Source organism: Cyprinus carpio, chromosome B16 (assembly GCF_018340385.1).
Source record: "Cyprinus carpio isolate SPL01 chromosome B16, ASM1834038v1, whole genome shotgun sequence".
Lineage (NCBI taxonomy): Eukaryota > Metazoa > Chordata > Actinopteri > Cypriniformes > Cyprinidae > Cyprinus > Cyprinus carpio.
The window spans coordinates 12,017,925-12,040,560 of NC_056612.1; the positions used below are offsets into that span (position 1 = coordinate 12,017,925).

General features: G+C 36.9%; 2 protein-coding genes and 2 pseudogenes across 2 annotated transcripts; 2 read left to right on the forward strand and 2 right to left on the reverse strand.

Annotated features, from left to right (window-relative positions):
* Positions 1–991: 991 nt before the first annotated feature.
* On the reverse strand, positions 992–7,932 carry cep76 (centrosomal protein 76). Its single transcript, XM_042740784.1, has 12 exons — positions 7,669–7,932; positions 6,837–6,992; positions 6,625–6,706; positions 6,078–6,302; positions 5,672–5,857; positions 5,236–5,333; positions 3,985–4,113; positions 3,697–3,885; positions 3,386–3,552; positions 2,122–2,455; positions 1,564–1,781; positions 992–1,407 (listed from the first exon to the last, which is right to left on the reverse strand). The coding sequence occupies exons 1-12, from the start codon at positions 7,729–7,731 to the stop codon at positions 1,269–1,271; spliced, it is 1,986 nt and encodes a 661-aa protein (XP_042596718.1). The 5' UTR covers positions 7,732–7,932; the 3' UTR covers positions 992–1,268.
* Positions 7,933–9,582: 1,650 nt separating this feature from the next.
* On the reverse strand, positions 9,583–15,786 carry LOC109076103 (annotated as a pseudogene).
* A 1,055-nt stretch (positions 15,787–16,841) lies between these two features.
* Positions 16,842–17,917, forward strand: LOC122139964 (sperm acrosome membrane-associated protein 4-like). Its single transcript, XM_042740785.1, has 3 exons — positions 16,842–16,964; positions 17,233–17,346; positions 17,463–17,917. Exons 1-3 carry the CDS (start codon positions 16,877–16,879, stop codon positions 17,657–17,659), a joined length of 399 nt encoding a protein of 132 aa, XP_042596719.1. The 5' UTR covers positions 16,842–16,876; the 3' UTR covers positions 17,660–17,917.
* A 71-nt stretch (positions 17,918–17,988) lies between these two features.
* Positions 17,989–21,000, forward strand: LOC109102028 (annotated as a pseudogene).
* The last annotated feature ends 1,636 nt before the right edge of the window (positions 21,001–22,636 follow it).

Genomic DNA, 22,636 nt, shown 5'->3' on the forward strand with positions numbered 1-22,636 from the left:
GTAAAACACAAATTTGATTCCATTCTAAGTGGAACTGGGTGGCAGCCATGGCAACTAGTACCTGTTAATTAGAAGCTTATGGAGGAGACAATGATGCAACCTTGGGGAGATAAATAATGAATTGATAATGTGCACTTGTGGTCTGAATACTTGGCCAGATTTGCTAATGACTCTTAATACCACAAAAGGAACATGATCACAAAGGTCATCTTAAACAGAATGCGAGCTCATCTCTGCTTTGGTTTCAATAAATGTGCTGTAGCATGAAGACAGATCAGGATATATTAGCTCATTTTATCTATAGGATCAAGTCTACAATTGTGCATTTTTTTTTTTTTTTTTTTTGTAAGAGTATGTTGCCATCTCCTGGCCAAAAACTGCATAGACATACCGGTTTTTGTTGTATTCACTTGTTAGTATTTTTATTCTGTAAAAAAGCTTGACAGTTTCATTTTCTACTGTTCATTAGTTTGTCCGTTTATATTTACAAATATATATATATATATATATATATATATATATATATATTATATATATATATATATATATATATATATATATATATATATATATACATACATTTTAACATGTCACTAACAAGGTGAAAATACTTTTTACATATTTTTGGCTGATAAATCCCAGTGCTAAGAAGCTTAAGCACAACTAATATTTTTGAACAAAATTCTGATGTATATATACAAAATGTGCTGCTTAATATTTTTGTTAAAGGCATAATACACTACCATTCAAAAGTATGGGGTAAGTAAGATTTAAAAATCAAAAGAAATAAAGAAATTAATGCATTCATTACAAGGACATATTAAATTGATCAAAAAAATGACAGTAAAGATATTTATGATGTTACAAAAGATTTTTTTTTTCCAAATTAATTATATTCTTTTGAACTTTCTAGCCAAAGAATCCTGAGTGAACGAATGAATGAATCTGACAGATTGGTAAGTTAAATGGCACAAGAAAATGGAAACCATGCCAAGGACAAATAAAGGCATTGTAAAAGTGATTTATTTAGAAAAATATATCCATGAATACATTTTTAACAGCCTCCAACTGAAACACACACACACACACACACACACACAGTACATGTAAAACAATTGTAACTGTACTGCACATACATGAGCAGCATAGATTTAAATGGCATACATGTAGTTGCAGAACTCATAATAATACTCCAAATTAGTTTAAGAAGCTGTAAAGGAGATTTGTGACTTCTATAAACCTGAGGTGAATGGTCACACTGCTTTCTGTCACAGCACTGATCTGTACTTGCAAGCAAACATGATCCACACAGCACAAGCCGCCTCTGGATAGGCAAACACACGAACCCTCACCGCCAGTCGCACATGATCCCCTCGACAGCAAACAATCTCTTCACAGAATGCTGACCTGAGTGATACATAAGAAAACAAGTTTAGACTTTTTACCACTAACAGCACTGAACAAAATTGCTATCTTTTTGCTACTTCTTTAAATGGTTTCTGTTTTAAGTGACATATCAATAAAAAAGGCATTATAGGTAGCTCTGTTTGTTTGTGCAGGTACCTGAGGCAGGTAGTGAATGCCCTGCGTGCATTACGGTGCAAGAAATGAATAGGAAAGCCTTTAAAAGTGTGTCCATCAGGTACCGCTCTTCTCACAGCATCCTGAAACTCCTCGTTTCCACACAACACACCTGTACAGCGCTCTAGTTCATACGCCGACAGCGCTGCTGACAGCAGGTATGACAGGTGATCATCCCACACCGTGGCCAGACCAAGATCCTACCGACAAAAGCATGTTAAAAAGCATCCAAGTACAAGTTTATCAGTCAACTATTAACTGTTTTTTCAATGTCAAGAAAATACTCTTGTATATATATATATATATATATATATATATATATATATATATATATATATATATATGTTATAAACTCCGATTTTACATTTTCAAAAATTAAACCAACATTCATGTTGCTTCCAACCCTAAGTCACTTTTTTCTTCGAAATAATACAAAATATTGAATACTGAACTGGGTATTTTAAGTTTCAAAATTACAAAAAGCATAATATACATTGCTTTTAGGTGGAAGGTCGCCTTGTGCATGTGTGGATATATTACCTTTCTATGCTCTGCTAATAGGTAGCGCATTTCCAGCTCAAGTTGGTTGCTGGCCTCATTAGGCGCTACAGAAGGGGAGCAGAGGGGAGGAGTCGGGGGGAGAGAGGAGGTGGAGCCGGGTGCACATACAGATCTCACGGCCTCCTCGCTCATGGCCTTCCAGCGGGAGCCATCTGTGAAGTCAAACACACACAGCTCCACAGCATCTGACGGCTGACAGTTCGCCAGGAACCTCTTATTGTTGAAGACGCAGCCGAGCGTCCGGTAAGGGTGGGTGGGTTTTGGTTGGGGAACCATGGGGGGAGCATCTGGGTCTATTGGACGGTGGAGGTATCTAGTACAGAAAGTAAAACAGGAAGCAAGATATTAAACATTATTAACAACCACGAAATCAGTGCGATGTCTGATTTGTGAACAAATGACTCTTATGGTACTTTGATGTGAATCAGTCAAAAAGATTCTTGAAACAGCCTCAAACTAATTAGTGGTTTAAATCAGACTCCTGCGACTGACTTTCGCACTTAACTGTGAATTTTTCATTTATGTCTGATTCCAAAAGAAACAGGAAATTTACTTGTAATTAAAGATACATATTCACAACCAGTTTTGCTATCGGTAATGAAAATTAAAACTAAAACTATTAAAAATATTTTTTGTTAATTAAAATAATTTAGAAAAAAAAATATATATATATCAGATGTAAGAAAAAAATGAAATTAGAAATATTGCAATGTAAACGAACCAAAATAAGTACTAAAATTACTAAAACTAAAATAAAAATAAAAGTCAAACAAAAAATAAATGTACAAACAAGCACATACAGTAAGAAAATTACTAAAACGTAAACTAAAAATAAAACTAACTGAAGATATAAAAATAAAAGTAACAAAAGTGAATTTAGTATATAAATACTAGTATATAAATTGTTTTGTTGCAAAAAATATCATTATAAAAACATTCAAATATTTCACAAAGGCTGTTTTCGTAAATTGTTTAACATAGTGCAATCCAATTGTAATGTTTAATCAACTGTAAAAGAAAACTTTGTTTGGAAGTAGAACTGTGAGGTGGGTTACATTTTGTAATCATAATCAATATATATATAATATATATAATCAATAGTCAGAAATATTAACAAACCCATTAAGCACATTTGTAAGTGGTTAACTAAACAAGCCATTAGGCTCCTAAATGTATACATTTTAAGTAATTTTCTTTTAGTTTAGAGACATTTCAGGGGCGGTTAGAATGGATGAATTTTTACCTGTGTGCAGTGAAACTTTCCCAAAAGGTGATGGAGCCGTCTGTACCGCAGGTCATGACCCAGGTGTATGGAACGTTTTTGGCTTTGGTGCCCACACATACATAAGCATCCAGTCCAAATCCCAACAGCAGACTACACAGAAGTGTGGCATGATCCTCACAGTCGCCCTGAAAACAACAAAAACATCTAAATCAAATCTATTTATCAACATTCATAAAAACAGCACATATGAATTCCAAGGTTTTACTCTAGCTTATGGTTATTCAGGTTCAGTGCTTAGTGTTAAATCAGCATATAATAGGGTGTCTTACTTTGTTTCTGCACAGAAAGGCCATCATAGAGCACCACTGCTCCTGCCGGACTCCTCCACCCACCACCGGTGCTCTCTCCTGAGCTAACAGGCTAACGAAACGCGCGGCCTGTCGCGGACTCTCAAGCAGCCTGCCGGCACGCAATACCCGTACATATGAACACACAGGCCGGTTCACACCATTTTCATCCTGGAAAACACACACGTTTTATAAAACACCTGAAGCAAATACTGTTGTGAAGTATAAATCACCAATATATAGCAACATTCAACAGTAACTTCAGGTCACCTGTGCAAAGATCTTCACCAGCTTGGACTGGTGTGAGGGTCGAATTTCCAAGAACTCCTGCCACCACTGTTTGGCATATACCAAAAACAGCCTCTCCTTCTCTGCTGTTTTCTGCCTTTCCAGGGATTGCTGGAAGAAGTAAGATCCCGAGTTTTTGTTTTAGCCAAGCTTTTTTAAAAAGGCAATGTTACTAAGACAAATAATAGAGAAATGATGAGAATGAGAAAGCTTTGTTGAAGACTTATCCCCCTTTTGTAACAAATGATGCTTAGAGAATAACAACTCCTTTAAAGGAATGTTCTGGGTTCAAAGTGAAAAAATGGTGGACGGATAAAATGGCTAACTGGAAAAGTGTATAGCTCTGGTTCGTTCAACTGCTCATTACATAGTTATGACTGGAGTTGAAAAATTGAAAACAATGATCAGTACAAGCGTGCTTGATGCGTCATAAGTACATTTCAGCTTCCAGTTACCATATTTGATTTTTGATTTTTTTAAATTACCTTTCATGCAGTGTGTAACACAGCTCTAAGTGAATGAAAACATCCTGCAAAGTTTTAAATCTGAAAGTCCACCAAAAGAAAGAGTCGACTCTGAATCGTTGAAATGAGTCATTTTTAAAACGAATCCCAAGCCATTTCATGTTGGCGTCAACATGAAACATTAGCATATTGTCCGGCCACTTGTTGGTATTTACAAGTTGGTCTGAATGAAAATGCTAATTCATTCTTTGCCACTAGGTGCTGCTTTTGGAGCGGTAAAAATAGAGGTACACAAAGCAGCACTGCACTCACAAACACTGTTTTATCAGGCATTACATGCATTTTGCGGACCAATCACCACAGATTAGCATCACGCAAAGGAGGGGTTTGGAAAAATGAATCGTTGAGCGAATCGCTTGGGGGTCGTTGAGCAAAGAAGGTAAAAATAAATGCATATTATAAGACAATGAAAGTGTTTTTTGACCTTGCATGCATGTCAACCTGTTGTTGGGGACTCCCAAAACCAAAATATGAACCTTTCATTACCCATAATGGGGCACTTTAAAACAGTGCAAATTTAACATTTACTCCTGGTGCAATGTCTTGCCCCGTAGACTTTCATTACAAGTACATTACTGTAAACATTTTTATTACAGGGACGAGTCTAAATTACTTTTTCATGCTACCAGTAGAGCTTAACTTGTACTCAACCTCAAACGTTCCTTTGAATGTTATCCACAATGACTTCATTTATATAGTAGTGCCTCACCTGGGTGGTGACGACATCAGGGCTCAAGTTCTCAGTAAGAGGAGGATACAGCTCCAACTTCAGATTCAGAACACCAACAGCTACTTTACATTCACTGCCTGAGGAAAAAAAATACATGCACACATGCCCATTAACCATTTTTAAGGCTTAACACCCTTTAATGTGTTCTTTACTACTTAAATGTACAGTTTAAATCTCCAAAAGAAGGTACTTTAAAGAATGCTGCAAATGTTTTTGTTCATAAAATGAAAGGTACTTGCAATGTACAGTTAAAAACATTGAAACATTAGTCAAAATATCTTTTTTTATGTTCCACAGAGGAGACCAAGTCATAAAGGAATATTATAAAGATAAATAGTCATATAATTGGTATTTTGGGTAAACTGTGTGTTACGAACGGAAAATGTTCACCTTTAATAAAATGACATTGGCTTACCCACTCCCAGCAGTTCTGCTGAGACACTGGTTTTCCCGGTGGGAGCACCGAGAACTCTCCGCCAGTCAAGAAAATAAGAAGAAATGAGTGTCGTGTCCCCAGATGTGTCGGTTTTAATCAGCACCATGTGCACTGGGTCACAGATGGACAGCATGGTGGTAGCATCAGCCATCTTGCTAGCATCTCCTGTGCCATAACAAAAACACACGACAGGTTCTTGAAATGAAATGGAGTACATTAGCCCCTTCAGACCTGAATTAAAAAAAGATAATCATAATTTATCCACTTGATATTTGCTCTTGTATAATTGTATTGCTTTAATCAAGAGATCATGTGATGTCCATTTCAATGAACGCAGGGTCTGAAGGGGTTAGACTGCTAGAAAAAGTAGGGTTGCTTAAGACACCTGGGCCATCTCTGTGGACTTCCAGGAGAAAGCCCTCCTGTAGGTCTGGTTCACAGGCACATGGGACCGGTTTGGAGCGGAAGCGCTGGTTGCGGAAGTGGAGATGAAGGGTGAATGTAGAGCACACCTGACCAGGTAAAGGTTCTGGCTCCTGCAAGTGCTCCAGGAAGGCCTTACCGCCCAGAACTTGTAGGTAGAGGTATCTCCTCAGTGGACTGATGTTAGCTGGTGAAATGTTTTTAAAGGGTTAGTTCATTTACTTTGGTTGAACTGACTTTTAACGTAGGGACAGAAATCATTAAAAATGACTTCATGTGTGTTTTGAAGATGAACAAAATTAGATTTTAATTAATCCAAGTCTTCTGAAGAAATACAATCACTTTATATATGAACAAAGATGAAAATGCTGCACATCAAATATGGTAAACAATGCACTTACACTGAAAGCACAGAAAATGTCTTCATTTGTGTTTTAAAGATGAGCTAAATTATGGGTTTAGAATGATATGAGGGTAAAAAAAATGTTGAGCCATTAACAATCACTCACTTGTCTTCAGCTGTGTGATGTTCTTGTCCACAAAACGAGTTGCAGACTTGTTCACAGAATCGGCTTCAGTGTGAGAAACATCCTGATGGGAAATCAACTAGCCTTTTAAAGCGATACTCAATATCTAGGCTTTGGTAAAAGAACAAAAAACAAAGATGCATTCATTTTGCAATCTCAATGTATGCAAAACATAATCAAAATACTCTTAGCACATTTGTGAAGTGGAGATCTTTCATCACATCCTCCACGATTCCCCTCCGCTGGAGAGCATGTATGAAATCCTCCTCAGAGAGAGAGCGCTGTCCATGCTGCCCATCACCCCTCACGGTCTCCGCTAAAACATCACGAATTTTACCATGGATATCCATCTGAAAAAGGGGTTATTTGACAAATAACAGCATTAGGAGATTTTCAATATCCAGGTTTTTTTGAAAGAAGTCCCTTATGCTCCCAAAGGCTGCATTTATTGGATTCAAAACAAAGTAGAAACAGCAATACTGTGAAATATGATTACAATTTAAAAGCACTGGTTTCCATTTTAATACATTTTAAAATGTCGTTTATTACTGCGATTTTCAGCAACAATTAAACCAGTGTTCAGTGTCACGTGATCCTTCACAAATCATTCTAATATGCTGAATACATTTCAAAATATATTCAAATAAAAAAAAATTATCTATTTGTGATCAAATTAATGCATCCTTGCTGAGAATAAGAATAAATATATTATAAACGTGTAGTTGAACTTTAAAAAAAAAAATGCATGCGTAGTAATTGCACAAAAATTACACTTTGTAAAAGTATTGCGTGTGTGGTTGGTTGTCAACCACCTAAATACACCATTTAAACAACAACACATTAGAAAACAACCCCTAATGCATTTCTAGTAGCGTTAAGTTACAACTAACGTTACAAAATTATTTTAATCACATAAAATGATGTAAAATATGAATATAATGGTTTCTGACATAAATTATTTGCTCAAAGTACACAAAGGCAAAGTCTATTGCACTAAAGGAAATGAATAGTCATAGCTAACGTTACCTTGATTAAATGGTCATGGATTATTTGTTTTAATTCAGTTGCTTTTTCTGGTGGCAGGGACATGTTTTCGAGCGTGAGATTCAAATTTAAAAATCAAAGCATTTGAATTCACCGTCTGCATTAAACACAGGTTTTCAATATAAGTTACTCATATTATTATTGTTTTTTCTGTTGCTGTGCTGGATGCGACGTCAAAGCCTTCTGATTCCTGCAACTGACGTTTTAAATCCTGGCGGAAAGGCAAGCGGGAGGCTGTCGTCACAGCGCCTGCGTATACCCGCAGTTGCGACTTTAAAATACACTTAAAGCTGCAAAGCAAAAACCTAACTACATTACGTTTAACGAACAATAGTCTTTATTAGCTTTAATACTTTACGATTTCGGAGATTCTAGAAAATATTAAACTCTACGGTTTAAATCAGGCACAGCGTCTTCATACTTAGGAAATTACGTCATGCAACTCAGCCTCTGGATCTTGTAGTTTATTACAAACACAAACTGTACTTGTACCTACTCATACCAAAGTGTACCATACAGAAAAGTATCCATGAAAATATTCAGTGTTCCTCTCTCATTTTTGGGAAAATAGCCTTTAGGCCTATTCTAAAGAGGATGAAAAATTACTTTATTAAATCTAACATTTTTGCTAAAATTCCACAATCATAAATGCAATGAAAATGTTATTTTTGAATTTACAACATGTTCAGTATTTACATTTGAATGAAAGTGTAGCATGTAGCTATAATGTTAATGTTTATTCCATAATAAAAAGTTATCTTGTAGTTCTCCACAGTGCGTTTTTAGTCATGCAAAGCTGTCCTTATTAAAAGTCCTTACTTAGCAACTTATTAGTTCCTCAAAACAAAGCAGCTTAAAATTTGTGTTTGGGGAACAAATGTGCAATTTATGTTGTAAAACAAAATATGAAAGCCTCAAGTAATATTAACCATTAGACATGTTATTCTTAAATCAAATCTGCAATTATAAAATCATAAAAAATTTGCATTTTCGTCTATTAGGATTTGGACGTGACAAAGCTTTACATTTAGAACCGCACGATAGACTAATATATGTAAATGTAACCCAAACCTCTCTGAAAAAACAAAAAAAAAATTACATCATTAAACATGTAAATATTTTAGCTAAATTTTGCATTCACAAGTATCTTATTATATAGGTGACTTATTACTGAAAAAAAAACATTTTTTATAGCTATATATATTAAATACAATTAAAAATATTTTCAGAGCTTTAGAACTATAGTGTACCAGGAGAACGAGTTCAACAGCTTTTTATATTAAATTATGCCCAAACCAGATGTCAATTACATTTGCAAAGCATGTTTGGAACAGCTTTCTCATATCTTTGAAAAATGTTATTAGCTCTTAAAAGGTCAGCTTTTTCCCGTACTTGTGACAACAGACTGCTGAGAGGAAAAGGGATTGTTCTTTCCCGGTTGGTCACTTGGCTAGATGGAATGAAATTACCACTCCACCATTAGCCACTTCTGGAAATATTGGATCAATTCTTGGAACCATGGCAGGAAGAGACATCTAATTTGACTCGCATCGATTCTGCTAAGTAATTGGCATTAAACCCACAATGAAATCCTACAGTGTGAGGTAACGGCGACTGGAAACAAACTATGATCCGTGGAGACAAAAATAAACCGCTAGGGTTAGTTTAGCATCCATTCTCTAAAAAATTAAACATAACAGACCTGACACTGCACTGATGTAGCAATCTATAAATATGCAATCTGTCACAATCTGCATTTATTTGCACTTATACATCACTTTTACCCCACGTGCATCGATGAAATGAGAGATCCCATATCTAAGCTTGTGTAACCAGAAAAGCATATTCACAGAAGATGCCAGAGACAAAAAAATAATGCAAACAAAAACAGCAATATTTCTTCTTTAGTAAAGGAGTTTACTATGTACATTTTTTAAAAGTGGAAACCGGACCACTTATTACATTTGGCTGAATCTACAGTCAGTTTATTACTAGAAGATCCTGAGATGTGCATGTACGGAAACTCACTGGGCTTTGACCTACTGAAACAAATGAGTCACCCTATGAATATCCATGCGGGAATTTAGCAAACAGACGCATTTAATAAACTCAGACGGACCGGTGAGGGTCTATTTAACATTGCTCTGCAACAAAATACTGTACAGTGAAAGTTGTTAAGCCGCGAAAACTTACCATGATGGAACTGCTATAGTAGTTACAATGTAACTACATCATTGGTTACACTGTAATAACCACATATGACACAAACATTCAATAAATCATGAAGAACATCCGGGTATGAATGCTTGTAAACACGATCATTCTACATTTTTTGTCCCTTATCTAGAAACATCCAAGCACCTACTAATATGAGTACCATAATTTGGGTCCCTGGGCAAATAAAAGACAAGAGGAGGAATCTGTGGGATAAAACGGCATTACTGGGATAGAAAGGCCCAGCACATGCACAGTCCCAATGCTACAGCTGCACCAGCGCCGACATTTAGGAGAATTGGTTTCCAGAAAAGCCACTTCTCTTTCTTCTTCTCCGAATCGCTTAGTTTCAGCTTCATTTGCTGCACCCTCTGTGCCGTGCTGGCTATCCGTTCCTCGCGGTTCCGCTTGCGAAGGCTGGAAGCAATAACAACACACATATGGTTGATTACTTCATATTTTTTAATAGGCAAAAAATGTGCTATTTTCCTGGTATTAGCATAATTACATCACTTAAAGTGCCCCTATTATGCGATTTTTACGGTTGCTTATATTGTTTTGGGAGACTACTACAAAAGGTGTTTTCTCAAAATATGCATTTAATATCACCTCATTTTCCAGCGATTCTCAAAACGATTAGTTCGAAGCAGTTTAAAGATTCAGTCTCTCTAAAACCCTCCTTTCCGTGAGCCTGCTCTGCTCTGATTGGTCAGATGGCCTAGTCTGTTGTGATTGGTCTACGGCGTACAGCGGTGTCGGAAACAATACGCTTATTTAATAGTTCTGTATTTTGAACGCTCTATAGAAAATATAGACATCTATTATTTATAATACTTACAGGTTGTGATTCAGTAGAGGAACTGGTCCAAATAAACAGGATGCTGATCCATATTTCAACAGCAAGCGTTTAGTGAATCCCGCGTTCAGCTCTCCGAGATTAGAGAAGCTGTTGTCAGTAGAACGACGTGTTTGTGGGCGGGGTCAAGTTGTTCGCGGCTGGCCAACGTGTGGAACATAAGTGCGCATTATGCAAATGTGTTACCATGTGATGTGTAGCCATCACAGAATTCAATTCAATTCAAGTTTATTTGTATAGCGCTTTTTACGATACAAATCGTTGCAAAGCAACTTAAGTAAAATAACAGAAGTGGGATTCAGATTACTAACGACTCGTCTAGGCTGTTCAGAGTCGATTCTTTTATTTTGGGAAGCAAAAACTTTATTTATCGTGCACTTTCAGCGTTGCAATTTTTCAGATCGTTTACATTCACATACAGCTACATTACACACTGCAATATTGGAAATTTCATAATAGGGACAGTTTAATGCACAGCCTTTTTCTAAATATATTTTCACAATGTATTGGTTATAAAAAGTCATATTGTAAAATTGCTATTATGGCAAAGCTGAATTTTTCACTATTACATTATCCTTCAGAAATCAATTTTAATATGCTTTATATGTTTTAATATTTAATATATTATTTGGGTGCTCAAGAAACATTGATAATAATAAATGTTAATAATAAATGTTAAGAATGGTTGTGAAATTGTGTGAAATCCCTGATATAATATTTTTTTTTCCTAAGATTTTTTAATGAATATAATGTTCAAAAGAACAGCATTTATTTAAAATTGATTTTTTTTTTTTTTGTGACATTAAAAAATCTATACTGTCATTTTTTTTTTTTTTTTATCAATTTAATGCATCCTTGTGGAATAAAAGCATTAATTATAATATATATATAACAAAGAAATCTTATCGACACCAAACTTTTGAGTGGCAATAGATGTATTACGTATAGAATATACATATAGAATACATATAGAATTTAATTCTGTCTAGTACTGTTGTTACAATTATGGTTGACTGAACTAGATTTAGAAAAACTGAATAACAATCTCACGCTCAGCTATCAGTTTACAAGTTTACAAAACATTCTTTTTTCTTTTTTCTTACCTTAATGTTTTTAACTCTGTATGCTCTTCCTTTGGTGAATGCATGCCGTCTTGTTCTCTTCCTGGATCATGTGGCTCTGTACAAGAGTCAGACTGTCCGTTGAGTTTCTCTGAACTCAGGATGGAGCTCTGAGAAGATGAAACCAAATAAGCTTCTGGCTCCTGCCACTCTTCAGGCTGCTTCTGCTGTCAATGCAAAAGGTTTGTTTTTACATAAACAGTACATTAAATACTTTTGGGAGGCAAACATACTTTTTTTTTTTAATCGACATGTTACACATCAACTATTCACACATATTTTAAAGCACAATTACTATGGAATGACTATGGTTACTTATTTATTAAAGTAACACACACACAAAAATAAATAAATAAATAATTTACTGTTTCAAAGTTCTACTGTCCCTTTTGTACATTATAAATGTTAAAGTATAAATCTAATAAATCTACTACAAATCTACTGTCCCCAAAATTTGGAAGAGTGATGTACTTTTTAGGAATAACACAATATAATGCAATTCAACTGTTTTAATGCAACACTGGTTATTAATAAACTACTCAAAATCAAATGTAATAATGCAATCGCACCATGCTTGACACCTGCAGAGCCGAGTCTTCCAGGATGCGCTTTGCTCCCTCCATGACTGCCATGTATGAAAACCGAAGCTGATCTGGGGTTTGGATAAGGCCCATTCGATACTCTCTCATATCTAACAAAACCTTTTGAATGTCCACAGACGAAGGGTCTCTCCTCTTGTCCATCTACAAATACAAAATGACAATGAAATATCAGTTAAACAGAACACTATATAGTACCTGATAATGACAATCTTCTAACCCTGGTTAAAAAAAAATGATTTCAGTCTCACATAATGAATGTAATAAATGATGATGTGCTGTAAAACCTTTAGAATCATTAAATATTGTGTAACCGCAGTCTTACCAATACAAGGCAGGTGTCCACCAATGAGAAAGTCCCAGATCTCCCTATTCCTGCACTGCAGTGGACCACCGCAGGTCCGTTCTCTGGCCCCAATGAGCCAGACTCTCGAACCTTGAAAAGGAAGTTGAGGAATGATGCTGGGGACTCCGGCACGCCAAAATCAGGCCACGTTGTGTAATTAAAATGGTAGATCTCTCTGGTTTCTCCTGTCTAAAAATATGGGACAACATTTAAACAACATTTATTTTTGATGTTTTGTTTAGAGAAGTATTCAGTGATGTAATAATTTAAAATTACGTTCACCTTGCCATTTCTGAGTTCTAATTGTCTGATTGTGTAATTCGGTGTGACGTCCTCAGACACCAGAGTCACCCCAAACCCAGTGTCACTGAAATCCATGTCTCGCTCCTCCTTCGATGGCCAGTACTGCGCACACTTCTCCTGTTCAGATTGAACAAAAACAGCAAAAACCATATTTCATTTTCCCCCCACTAAGCAAGCAAATACACATTACTATTTATCAGCTTAATACATAATAAAGATCCAGTCTTCAAAAATCATTCTAACATGCTGATTTGGTGCTCAAGAAATATTGCTTATTATTATTAATGTTGGAAACAGTTGTGCTGCTTAAAACGTTTTTTTTTTTGGTAAAAGTAAATGTCTTTACTGTCCCTTTTCATCACCTAATGCATCCTTGCTAAATAAATGTAGTAATATATATTTTTTAAATATAACAACTTGCGGACCACAAGCAGTGGTTTCTTTCTTTTAAATGCAAACGTTAATAATGTAAAAACAAAGCAAGGCAAAGAACAAGTGTTGTTTGTGTTCACTCACCGAGCCTTTTTCTATAACTCTGTTAAGCATAATAACTGCTTTGCAACGTTGTTCCCAAATCATTTGCCAGAAGTGACCACAAGTGTTCCTCAGAGGGCCCTGCACAAAGAGAAAAGTGTCTGCAATTACATTAGAGAACACACAAGCAAGCTGGTCAGTGCAAAAGAAATGCATGTTACATTAAATTACAATCTTCGACACATTCTTCTTTGTTCTACAAAAGGCTGTAAAGGATGTTAAAAAGACAGGTTTCATGACGCTAAACACAAATTCACTCAAAACAGAGGAAACATGTAAATCTAATTTGTTGGTTTATAAAAACCACATGTAAATGTGTATTGAGGTCAAGTGAGAGATCAATGCAAGTCAGCTAAATGCAAACAGTGGACTTACTTTTTCCATTACTGCCATACCTGTGTCAATATGTACCTTCTCTGGGCCTCCTCCATGGTAATTAGGCTTGCATTTATGTAGTCATTCTCTGAATTTTCTAATCTCACCCGACTGTGGTCATCTTAACACAAAAATTCAGGTAATTCAGGGAGAGTCGACAATTATTTTGGCAATTTGTGTTAAATCAATCTGAAATCAAGATTAAGCTCACAGAAAAAAGCTTTTAAGGACATTTTTAATAAAACAAATAAGCAACTTCTGTATGGCTGCCTCACACATTAGGTCACTATTCACTTTCACTACATTTTTTCTTTATACAATGAAAGTGAATGGTGACTGAGGCTGTTATCCTGAGACTGTTAACATTTCCTATTTTGGTTCACAGACAAAAAAAAAAAAAAAAAAAAAAAGTCACACAGATGTGAAACAAAATGACGCTGGCTAAATAATGATACAAGTTTAAGTACACTGTCCTTTTCAGGGCAAGGTTACAAAATGAGTGAAACATTGTTCAAATGGTTTACGTGGAAGAAACTTACAGGGACTGACGTCTCTATATCTATTCCTATTGCGATTTTCTGGGAACTTTGCCACTTTGTAGGGACACTCCTGAGACTGGTTACGGATTTCCTAGAAAGAGATTACAAAATAACAAATATCAGTGTGAAAACCCTAAGAGCCACCCCTTAAAAAAATAAAAATAAATAAACACACACACACCACTCCACGCTCATGTATTACATGACATGTAAAACCTGCGTAGAAACATTTCTTTATATATTTATTATGACAAAAGAAGGCGGGAATGTTATTAAAATATGAATAAAGAACAAATAAATCGGTCAGTATTAAACATATCCAGGCAAAAACGGGGGGTTGTGCATGTAGGACTATCTGGCTGAGTTATTATAGAAAACTGACAGCTTTGGTTCTTCAGTTCTTGGGAAGTGCTCGTCAGTTCTCAGAAACCGTATCAGTGCATGGCTGTGTGTCAAAACCTAGCGAGCTCCCTAACTGGACGGCATTTTTGAGCATCACAGATGCACGCGGGGGGGTAGAAGGCGGCAGAGATCAGATGACATTAAGGGCGATACGACTTGGAACGCATTTGATGCCTAAAAAAATAAAACTAAGGTGAAACTGTGATGTCTCGAAATGCTGTCTAGGTAGATAGCTCACAAGGTGTTGAGACGCAGCCCCACGTGTTCACAGGAAGCCGCTCTAATGCACCGCACTGTGACATGACCACTCACGCACTTCACATTGCTCGCGCTCAGAGTAAACAAGTTATTTTAACGCATGACAATTCGTTGTGTGGTTTTATTCGTTTTGCTTGTTGACAAGAATTAAAATAATAACCGATTGAGTTCTAAATTATTGTAACACCACGTCCAACTCACGTTCGGGTTTACCCGAGCTGAAGGGTTCCAACAAAAGAAGATTATTTCAGGTGTAGGCTGCGGGCAGTAATTTCATGTGGACCGTATTTCTCGGTACTACGCGCATGCGCTGTAACGCAAAGTTGAATTACCCATTCGTTCTCACGGCCCCGAGTACTTGCATATAGGACTATTAGATAAACATTACAAATCTATCAGGGTAGAATACAGCAGGTGTCCCAAGCGTTCATCCTAAGAACGGCTCAGATTGAATCATTCAGAAGAACCGTATGACTTACATTATAAAGGTTTTTGGCCACTGTCCAGATGAATCGATGTTCTCAAACTCCTGATCCATTTTTTTTTTCCCGAAGCGGGGTTATTCAAATGGGAGATGGTTAAATCATATGTCGTCTGAGCTCAAACGAGGGGTCACTGTTTCCCTTGTTAAAAATGGTCATGATCCCTTGAAAACGGAAAGGAACGGTGCAGTGCGATGTTAACCCTCATCAAAGAGGATAAAATTACCAGCACTTTCAGCACCCCCATCGGCTACTTCCGTGTGCCAGAGGAGAGCCACAAAACAGCGCCCTCTGCCGACACGAGTCAACATGGCTACCTCGATTACTTCCAGGTAGGCGACTCGTACAAGTGTTTCGAATCTTTTGAATCATTTCACCAAAAACGATTCATTCACTGACTCTTTTCTGAGAAGGCTACTAAGTTTGTGCAACGAGGTCATTCACTCAAGTCGTTCACATCAACAAAATGTCAAGATCTTTTATTTAAATTTCCTCATTTTACAAATCAAGTTTTTTCCCACAATGTCAACAACGCTAAGCTTTTTTTCCAAGCCATCCTCATTCACCAATTTAGAGCATGCCTTTCAAGCTATAGCAAAAAGACAATATTAAGCATAAAAAAGCACACTATCATTACTATATCTGCCATATAATAACTTTATAAGGCAGAACTATTAAATCGTAATACGTTCTGAATTACGCGAGTCAGTGCGTGGAAGTAAACGAGAAAGATTTGTTCAAATTCAAGATTCTTTTCAAATCCCGAATTACACCGATTCGTTCACAAATGAAACACTACTTCCAGGAAAACTATTATCCTTTTAGTTTATTGATCATTTTCTCTTTTTAACTTCTTGTCTTTTGAAGTCATGAAGTAAACAGATTAGCCTACATTATATTGACAACTTAAATAGTTTGATTAAAACTTTTGCATTAAATTACGATTGAGAAAGGATGTGTGTTTGAACGTGCACGTGATATATTTAGTTTTTTTCTTGCGCTGGACGTGCTAAACAGCTGCTTCTTATGAATGGCTAATGAGATAATGCCTTTTATCCCCCTCACACCTTATTAAACAACAATCCCCATTGTCACACCACGACTGCATAGACTGGCTGTCTGTTTGGTAGTATATCCAGCTCAAGTTGTGCTTTCATATTTATGGCCTTGTCTACCTTTAAAACTCACTTAAACATGAGGGGAAATATTTTTACTGCCTTTGCTTTGGTGATGACTTCGTTTTGTTTGGGTAAGTCAGTAATTTCCATGGAAAGTAGCCTATTGTGCTATATTGTTTTATTATAACAAATGTTTTGAATGGATTTTTTGTTAACCATTTATATCCATAATACTACATTTTAAGTAGAATCATACCAATGTGATCAAGTCCCTTTGTATCTGCAATATGAGTGATTTAATAACTTTTTAATAGCAAACACCGTTAACAACATGAAAAGCGACCACACTATACGCACCTGTTCATTCCATTAACAAATAATGCATTCCTTTGCTTGCAGGACAAACACTTGAGTGCTTTCGGTGTGAGCTTGGATTCTGGGATTTGTGTTACACTACCAAGACAAACTGCAGTGATCGTGACGAATTGTGTTATGTGGGAACTGGTAAAGCAGGTAAAAGTGATTCTAAAGTTCAGTGTTTTGGGTGTGTCTCCCTTTTTTTTTTTTTTTTTTTTTCTCTCCCCCATCTACTTTTGTTACTCGGCAATCCTTTCCCTTTGGTTTTTCAGCTTCTGTGCTGGATATAAAGGTGAAGGGCTGTCTTCCCATGGAGAAGTGCAACAAGACAACGGTTGTAGAGTTCCTTGCCAATAAGACCTTGTACACCTTGGAGACCACCTGCTGTGAGGAAGACTTGTGCAACGCTGGCCCTTCCATTCAGTTGTCCCTTGTTCCCTCTCTTGCTTACCGTACTTCTCATTGCTGACATGTTTTGATGATTTCTAAATTCTAATGGTTATAAGGGATTGAGGGCTCATTCATGTTTACACCGTTCACGTCCTATTCTGGTTTTACTGTTGTTGAATGATCTAAAGCAGCTTCCTTTTATATAGCAGAGCACATTTTGTATGCTCTTTTCTAGCCAGTTGTTTTTTTTTCATCCAAACGAGTAAAGATTGACGTTCTAATGTTTTCTTAACACAAACATATTTTAACTGTTCAATAAATGCAAATGTCAAACATCCGTGGTTTTCCTGTCTTGTGCACGGTCACTGTCACATGCAATAGAGGGCGCTGTTTGACTAAAATGCGAGGCTGCTTTACCGCGCGTGCTCAGTTCCGCTGATCTTCATGGGACACATGCTTTCCAAGTTCAACGTGATTGGACCGCTTGCAGCCTCGCGTTTAAAAAAGAAAAAAAAAAAAAGTAGGGAAGTGCACACGTTCGTGTTTACTTCCCGCGTGCCATTATCAAGAAGTGTCGATGATAAAAACAGGATGTTTGTCGCGCGCAGCATTGCAGCCGATCATAAAGACCTGATCCACGATGTTTCTTATGATTTTCACGGGCGGAGAATGGCGACGTGCTCCAGCGACCAAAGCATTAAGGTAAAAGGTTTATCATCCCACGGCCTGCTAGAGTTTGTTTGCAATGCATGCAACATCTGCTGAACGAGCATATGCAATGCAAATTAAAAGGAAGTGAATATGACAAAGTGTGCAAATAATTTTTTTTTTTTTTTCCCTTAGGTGTGGGATAAGGGTGGTAATGGAGAATGGACCTGCACAGCCAGCTGGAAAGTAGGTCTTACCATAAACCAGTGGTTCTCAACCAGGAGTCCTGGGCCCACTAGGGGGCAAGAGAATAAAGCATATAAATTAATCAGTTATTAATTAGTTAACAATTGTAGTTCTAATCTAATTGAAAATGATAACAGTCAAGTTTGGAATCACATTCTTCAAAATCAATAAAAATCAAATTGTGAGAACGTTTTCTCTGATCTCAGCATGTAGTTCTCTCATTCAGACGGTTTACCAGTTGGATTTTGGTTATCGTGAATTGGCGTAGACTCAGTGTTGGTCATCATAATCCAGTGTCTTGGGTTTTGTGCTGTACTTTGACAGAAACGTGTTTTGTAGACTCACAGTGGCTCGGTTTGGAGAGTGACCTGGGCCCATCCAGAGTTTGGACAGGTGTTGGCGTCCTGCTCCTTTGACCGTACTGCTATAGTATGGGAGGAGATTGTTGGAGAGTCCAATGACAAACAACGAGGACAAAGCCACTGGGTAAGAGATCCTTTCTAGGATGTGCATTTTCCCTAAATAAGTTGGATTTGGTTAGGGTTTATACATAGTTGTGAAAGGAGGCTTCCTAAATAAGAGTGGCTACATGGCAAGCTGCTTTGCTAAGTGTGCTCTTTATTGTCTAGTGTTTTTTTTTTTTTTTTTTTTTTTAAGACTTATGATGTGCTGCATATATTTGACAGGATAATGTGTATATATATTTTGTACAGAAAGCAGTTATTCTATGCCTAACATAGCCTGTGCATAACATTTATGTCTTCCCTGTTCTCACATCAGATAAAGAGAACCACACTTGTGGACAGTCGGACATCTGTGACCGACGTGAAGTTTGCCCCGAAGCACATGGGCTTGATGCTGACCACATGTTCTGCAGACGGGGTGGTGCGAATCTACGAGGCCCCTGACGTGATGAACCCTGAGCCAGTGGTCCCTGCAGCACGAGATCTCATCCAACACTCTCCTGCTCCTGCATCTCCTGGAACCCTTCCAGGTGAGAATACACAAATGATAGATAAACACCATCTACGTGGTAATAGATGTAAGCATGTACACCTACACAGTTGTGGATTTAGTTGTGCACAATTTGTAACTTAATATATCGTGCATCTGAATGTCTCAGATAATTGAGTTCCTCATTAGATCTGTGACCGCAACTAGCACTGATGGTTTTACATGCTTGTCAGCATCGAACAGTGAGGTCAGATGCAAAGGTGTGCTTAGAAAACATTTCCAAGTCTCTTTGACTTTCTCAGATCACTTCTGAGACAATGTTGTCTTGTAAAATGAATCGGTGAATGCACCTGTTTGATTAATAAAAATATGTATTTTTATTTTATTTTTTTTTTTCTTCACAGTTCCCGAGCTCATGCACCTATGATTGCAGTGGGTAGCGATGACAGCAATGTAACGTATGGCGGCAAAGTTCAGATATATGAGTATAAACGAAGTTACAAGGTTTGCCTTTAATCCCCTTATCCTTTTATAGGCTAGTTCACACTCATCCAGAAAAAAAAAAACAAGGAACATCAACATTTTAGACATTCTGGATTCGTCAGATTTAGAATAGTGTGAAACACAACTATCATTGTCACACTGACCTAAGAAATACCAACAGTTAGCGCACACACAAACCTTTCACATTGTACACATTTTAAACATTTAAATAAGTGTTTTAAACCTTCACAGGTTGGATGTTTATTTTTTGACTTTTTGATGGTTGCAGGAAATATGCCAAAGCAGAGACCCTGATGACAGTTGCAGATGCTGTACATGATATTGCATTTGCTCCAAATCTGGGACGGTCTTTCCATGTTTGTACTTGCTATTGCAACCAAAGACGTGCGCATCTTCAAACTGGTTTCCACTTCAGTGAGCAAAATGAAACCAAATGTATATTACAGTGAAATGGGATCAATACAAATTGTGTAGTGCTGCCATGTATTTGTCTCTACTGTTTAACCTTGTACATCACTGCATCTATACTTTTAATTATATTACTTTTTACTACAATGTTAAATAACGTTAGGGGTTCTTTTAATAATGCAAGCTTCTGTTTTTTTTTTTTGTAAAGCTGAACATTCAGAGATATTTGGTTAAATTCTAATTGGATGCCAATAGATTTACTTGCTGTTTTTTGAATAACAGAAAGGACAGCTCTTCTTCAGCACCCACTAAGTTTGAAGTGCAGGTGCTGGCTCAGTTTGACAGTCATAAACTCTCAGGTGTGGCGGGTCAGCTGGAAACATCACCAGTACACTTCTGGCTTCCTCTGGTGACGATGGTTTGTGTGAGACTCTGGAAAGGTGAGGGTTTGCTACAATCATCAAAAAAAAGCACCTACTGAAGTTTTATTCATTTATTGTAATTTGCCCATTTTTCCAGCAAACTATATGGACAATTGGAAGTGCACAGGTATTCTAAAGGGAGATGGTAGTCAAGTATCTGGTCAGCCCTGGTGCACTGAGCGGCGTCCTGGGATCTGCTACTGCACAGAGTGCTCTAAATGGGGCCACTGGAAGATAGATGCCCTATGACAGGAGCAAATCTGGAGCTGAGCACTTCTTTGATACTGGACTTTACAAGGAGACCAACTGATTGTGCTTGCTGGACATGCAAGAAGACTGGCACTTACCATGGGTCCATTTTTTTATTACAAACTGCCTTCAGTCAATGATCCTTAAGTTTGACTTTGACTTTCGTTTCGGTTCTATGGATTTGTTTTTACTCTGGATGCAGACTGTGAAAAATACATTGCTGTATTTTGAATATGAGTCCACGTTTTTAATGGGATTTTCTGATCACGGAAAGACACCATATCTATATTTTATTCCAGTTATGTTTTGTTGACATGGAAAAAAAAATGCTGCCATTACAAAGTCTGCGAATATTGGTCTAATTGACTTCACATTTGTGTTACTGTATGAGAATCATAAAGGTTAAGGTTTTAAGCAGCTGGTGTATATATGATGTATTCAGAAATATTTGAACTTGTTTTTATTTGAATCATGCTTTTCTACTTTACTTTAGGCGATAACAGTATAATAATCCTTGCTAGGGTACTTTTGAAAGATGATTTGATTTTACATGTATGGTCAAAAGTTTTCTGTGAAGAAAAAGGGAGTTGTATTAAATGCCATGGTGTTGTTAACACTTCAACAGAATTGTTTTCTTTTATCACTTATAAAATAGTTGATTGAATATAAACATCTGACTGGGCCTGGAAGAAAAAAAAAAAAACTAGAAATATTACCTCTACAGTCTAATTATGGATGGCGATCATATTTGAAGTAGTGACATTAAAACATTTTCTGTATTTTTTTAGTGGTTTCAATCGTTGTATTTGTTATTGTGTATGAATACACGTATCTTGTCCTGCAGTCTGGAATTTTGTGTGTGGTCTTAAATCAGAATTAAAAATTATTTCTAGTGTAGAATTAATCCAGACAGTCCAAATTTGCCGTTAGGTGAATACAGTGTGTTCAGTTAGCAACTGTGGTGTGGGGCTCCCTCAGCTGCTGGACTCAGCTGCTCTGGATCACATTTCACGATCTCGTAGTTTATATGGAAACGTCATTTGTAATTTCGAAAAGTATAATTACATAATCATTTAAAGCATTTAAAATGTATGATCGTAAGCTCTATGCAAACTAATTAAAGTCCTCATACATTCCGTTTTTTTTCTGTTGTAAACTACTAACGTTCAAGCATACACAAGCACACGCTATTTAGAATTAGACCAATTTATTGTAAAAATTGTTTCCAAACAAAACAGCTTCTTCATTCAAAAACACACACAACTAGTGATTGACACATGATTTCGTCCACTCGCTGAAAGCAGTCAAAAACACAACAAGGATTGTCCAATTGAAAATTTTGCCCTTATGTCGGAGCCCCGCCCCCGCAAAGAGAAACCTAGAGGCGGATTCTCCCTTAATGGCTTCACCGTCATCTTTACACTTCGACAAACTCTTCTCAAAAAAAGCGGGAGGCTACTGTAACTACAACAGATTTTTTAGCATTACACGGATTATCGGTGCTGTATTTGCATGAAGTAGTTGAATGAAACTACGTATTAAGCAGAACCACAACAAAGCCACCAACAGAACCCAACTACATACCCACAACACAACCGCCACCCACGGTTTTGAAGTATAATTCT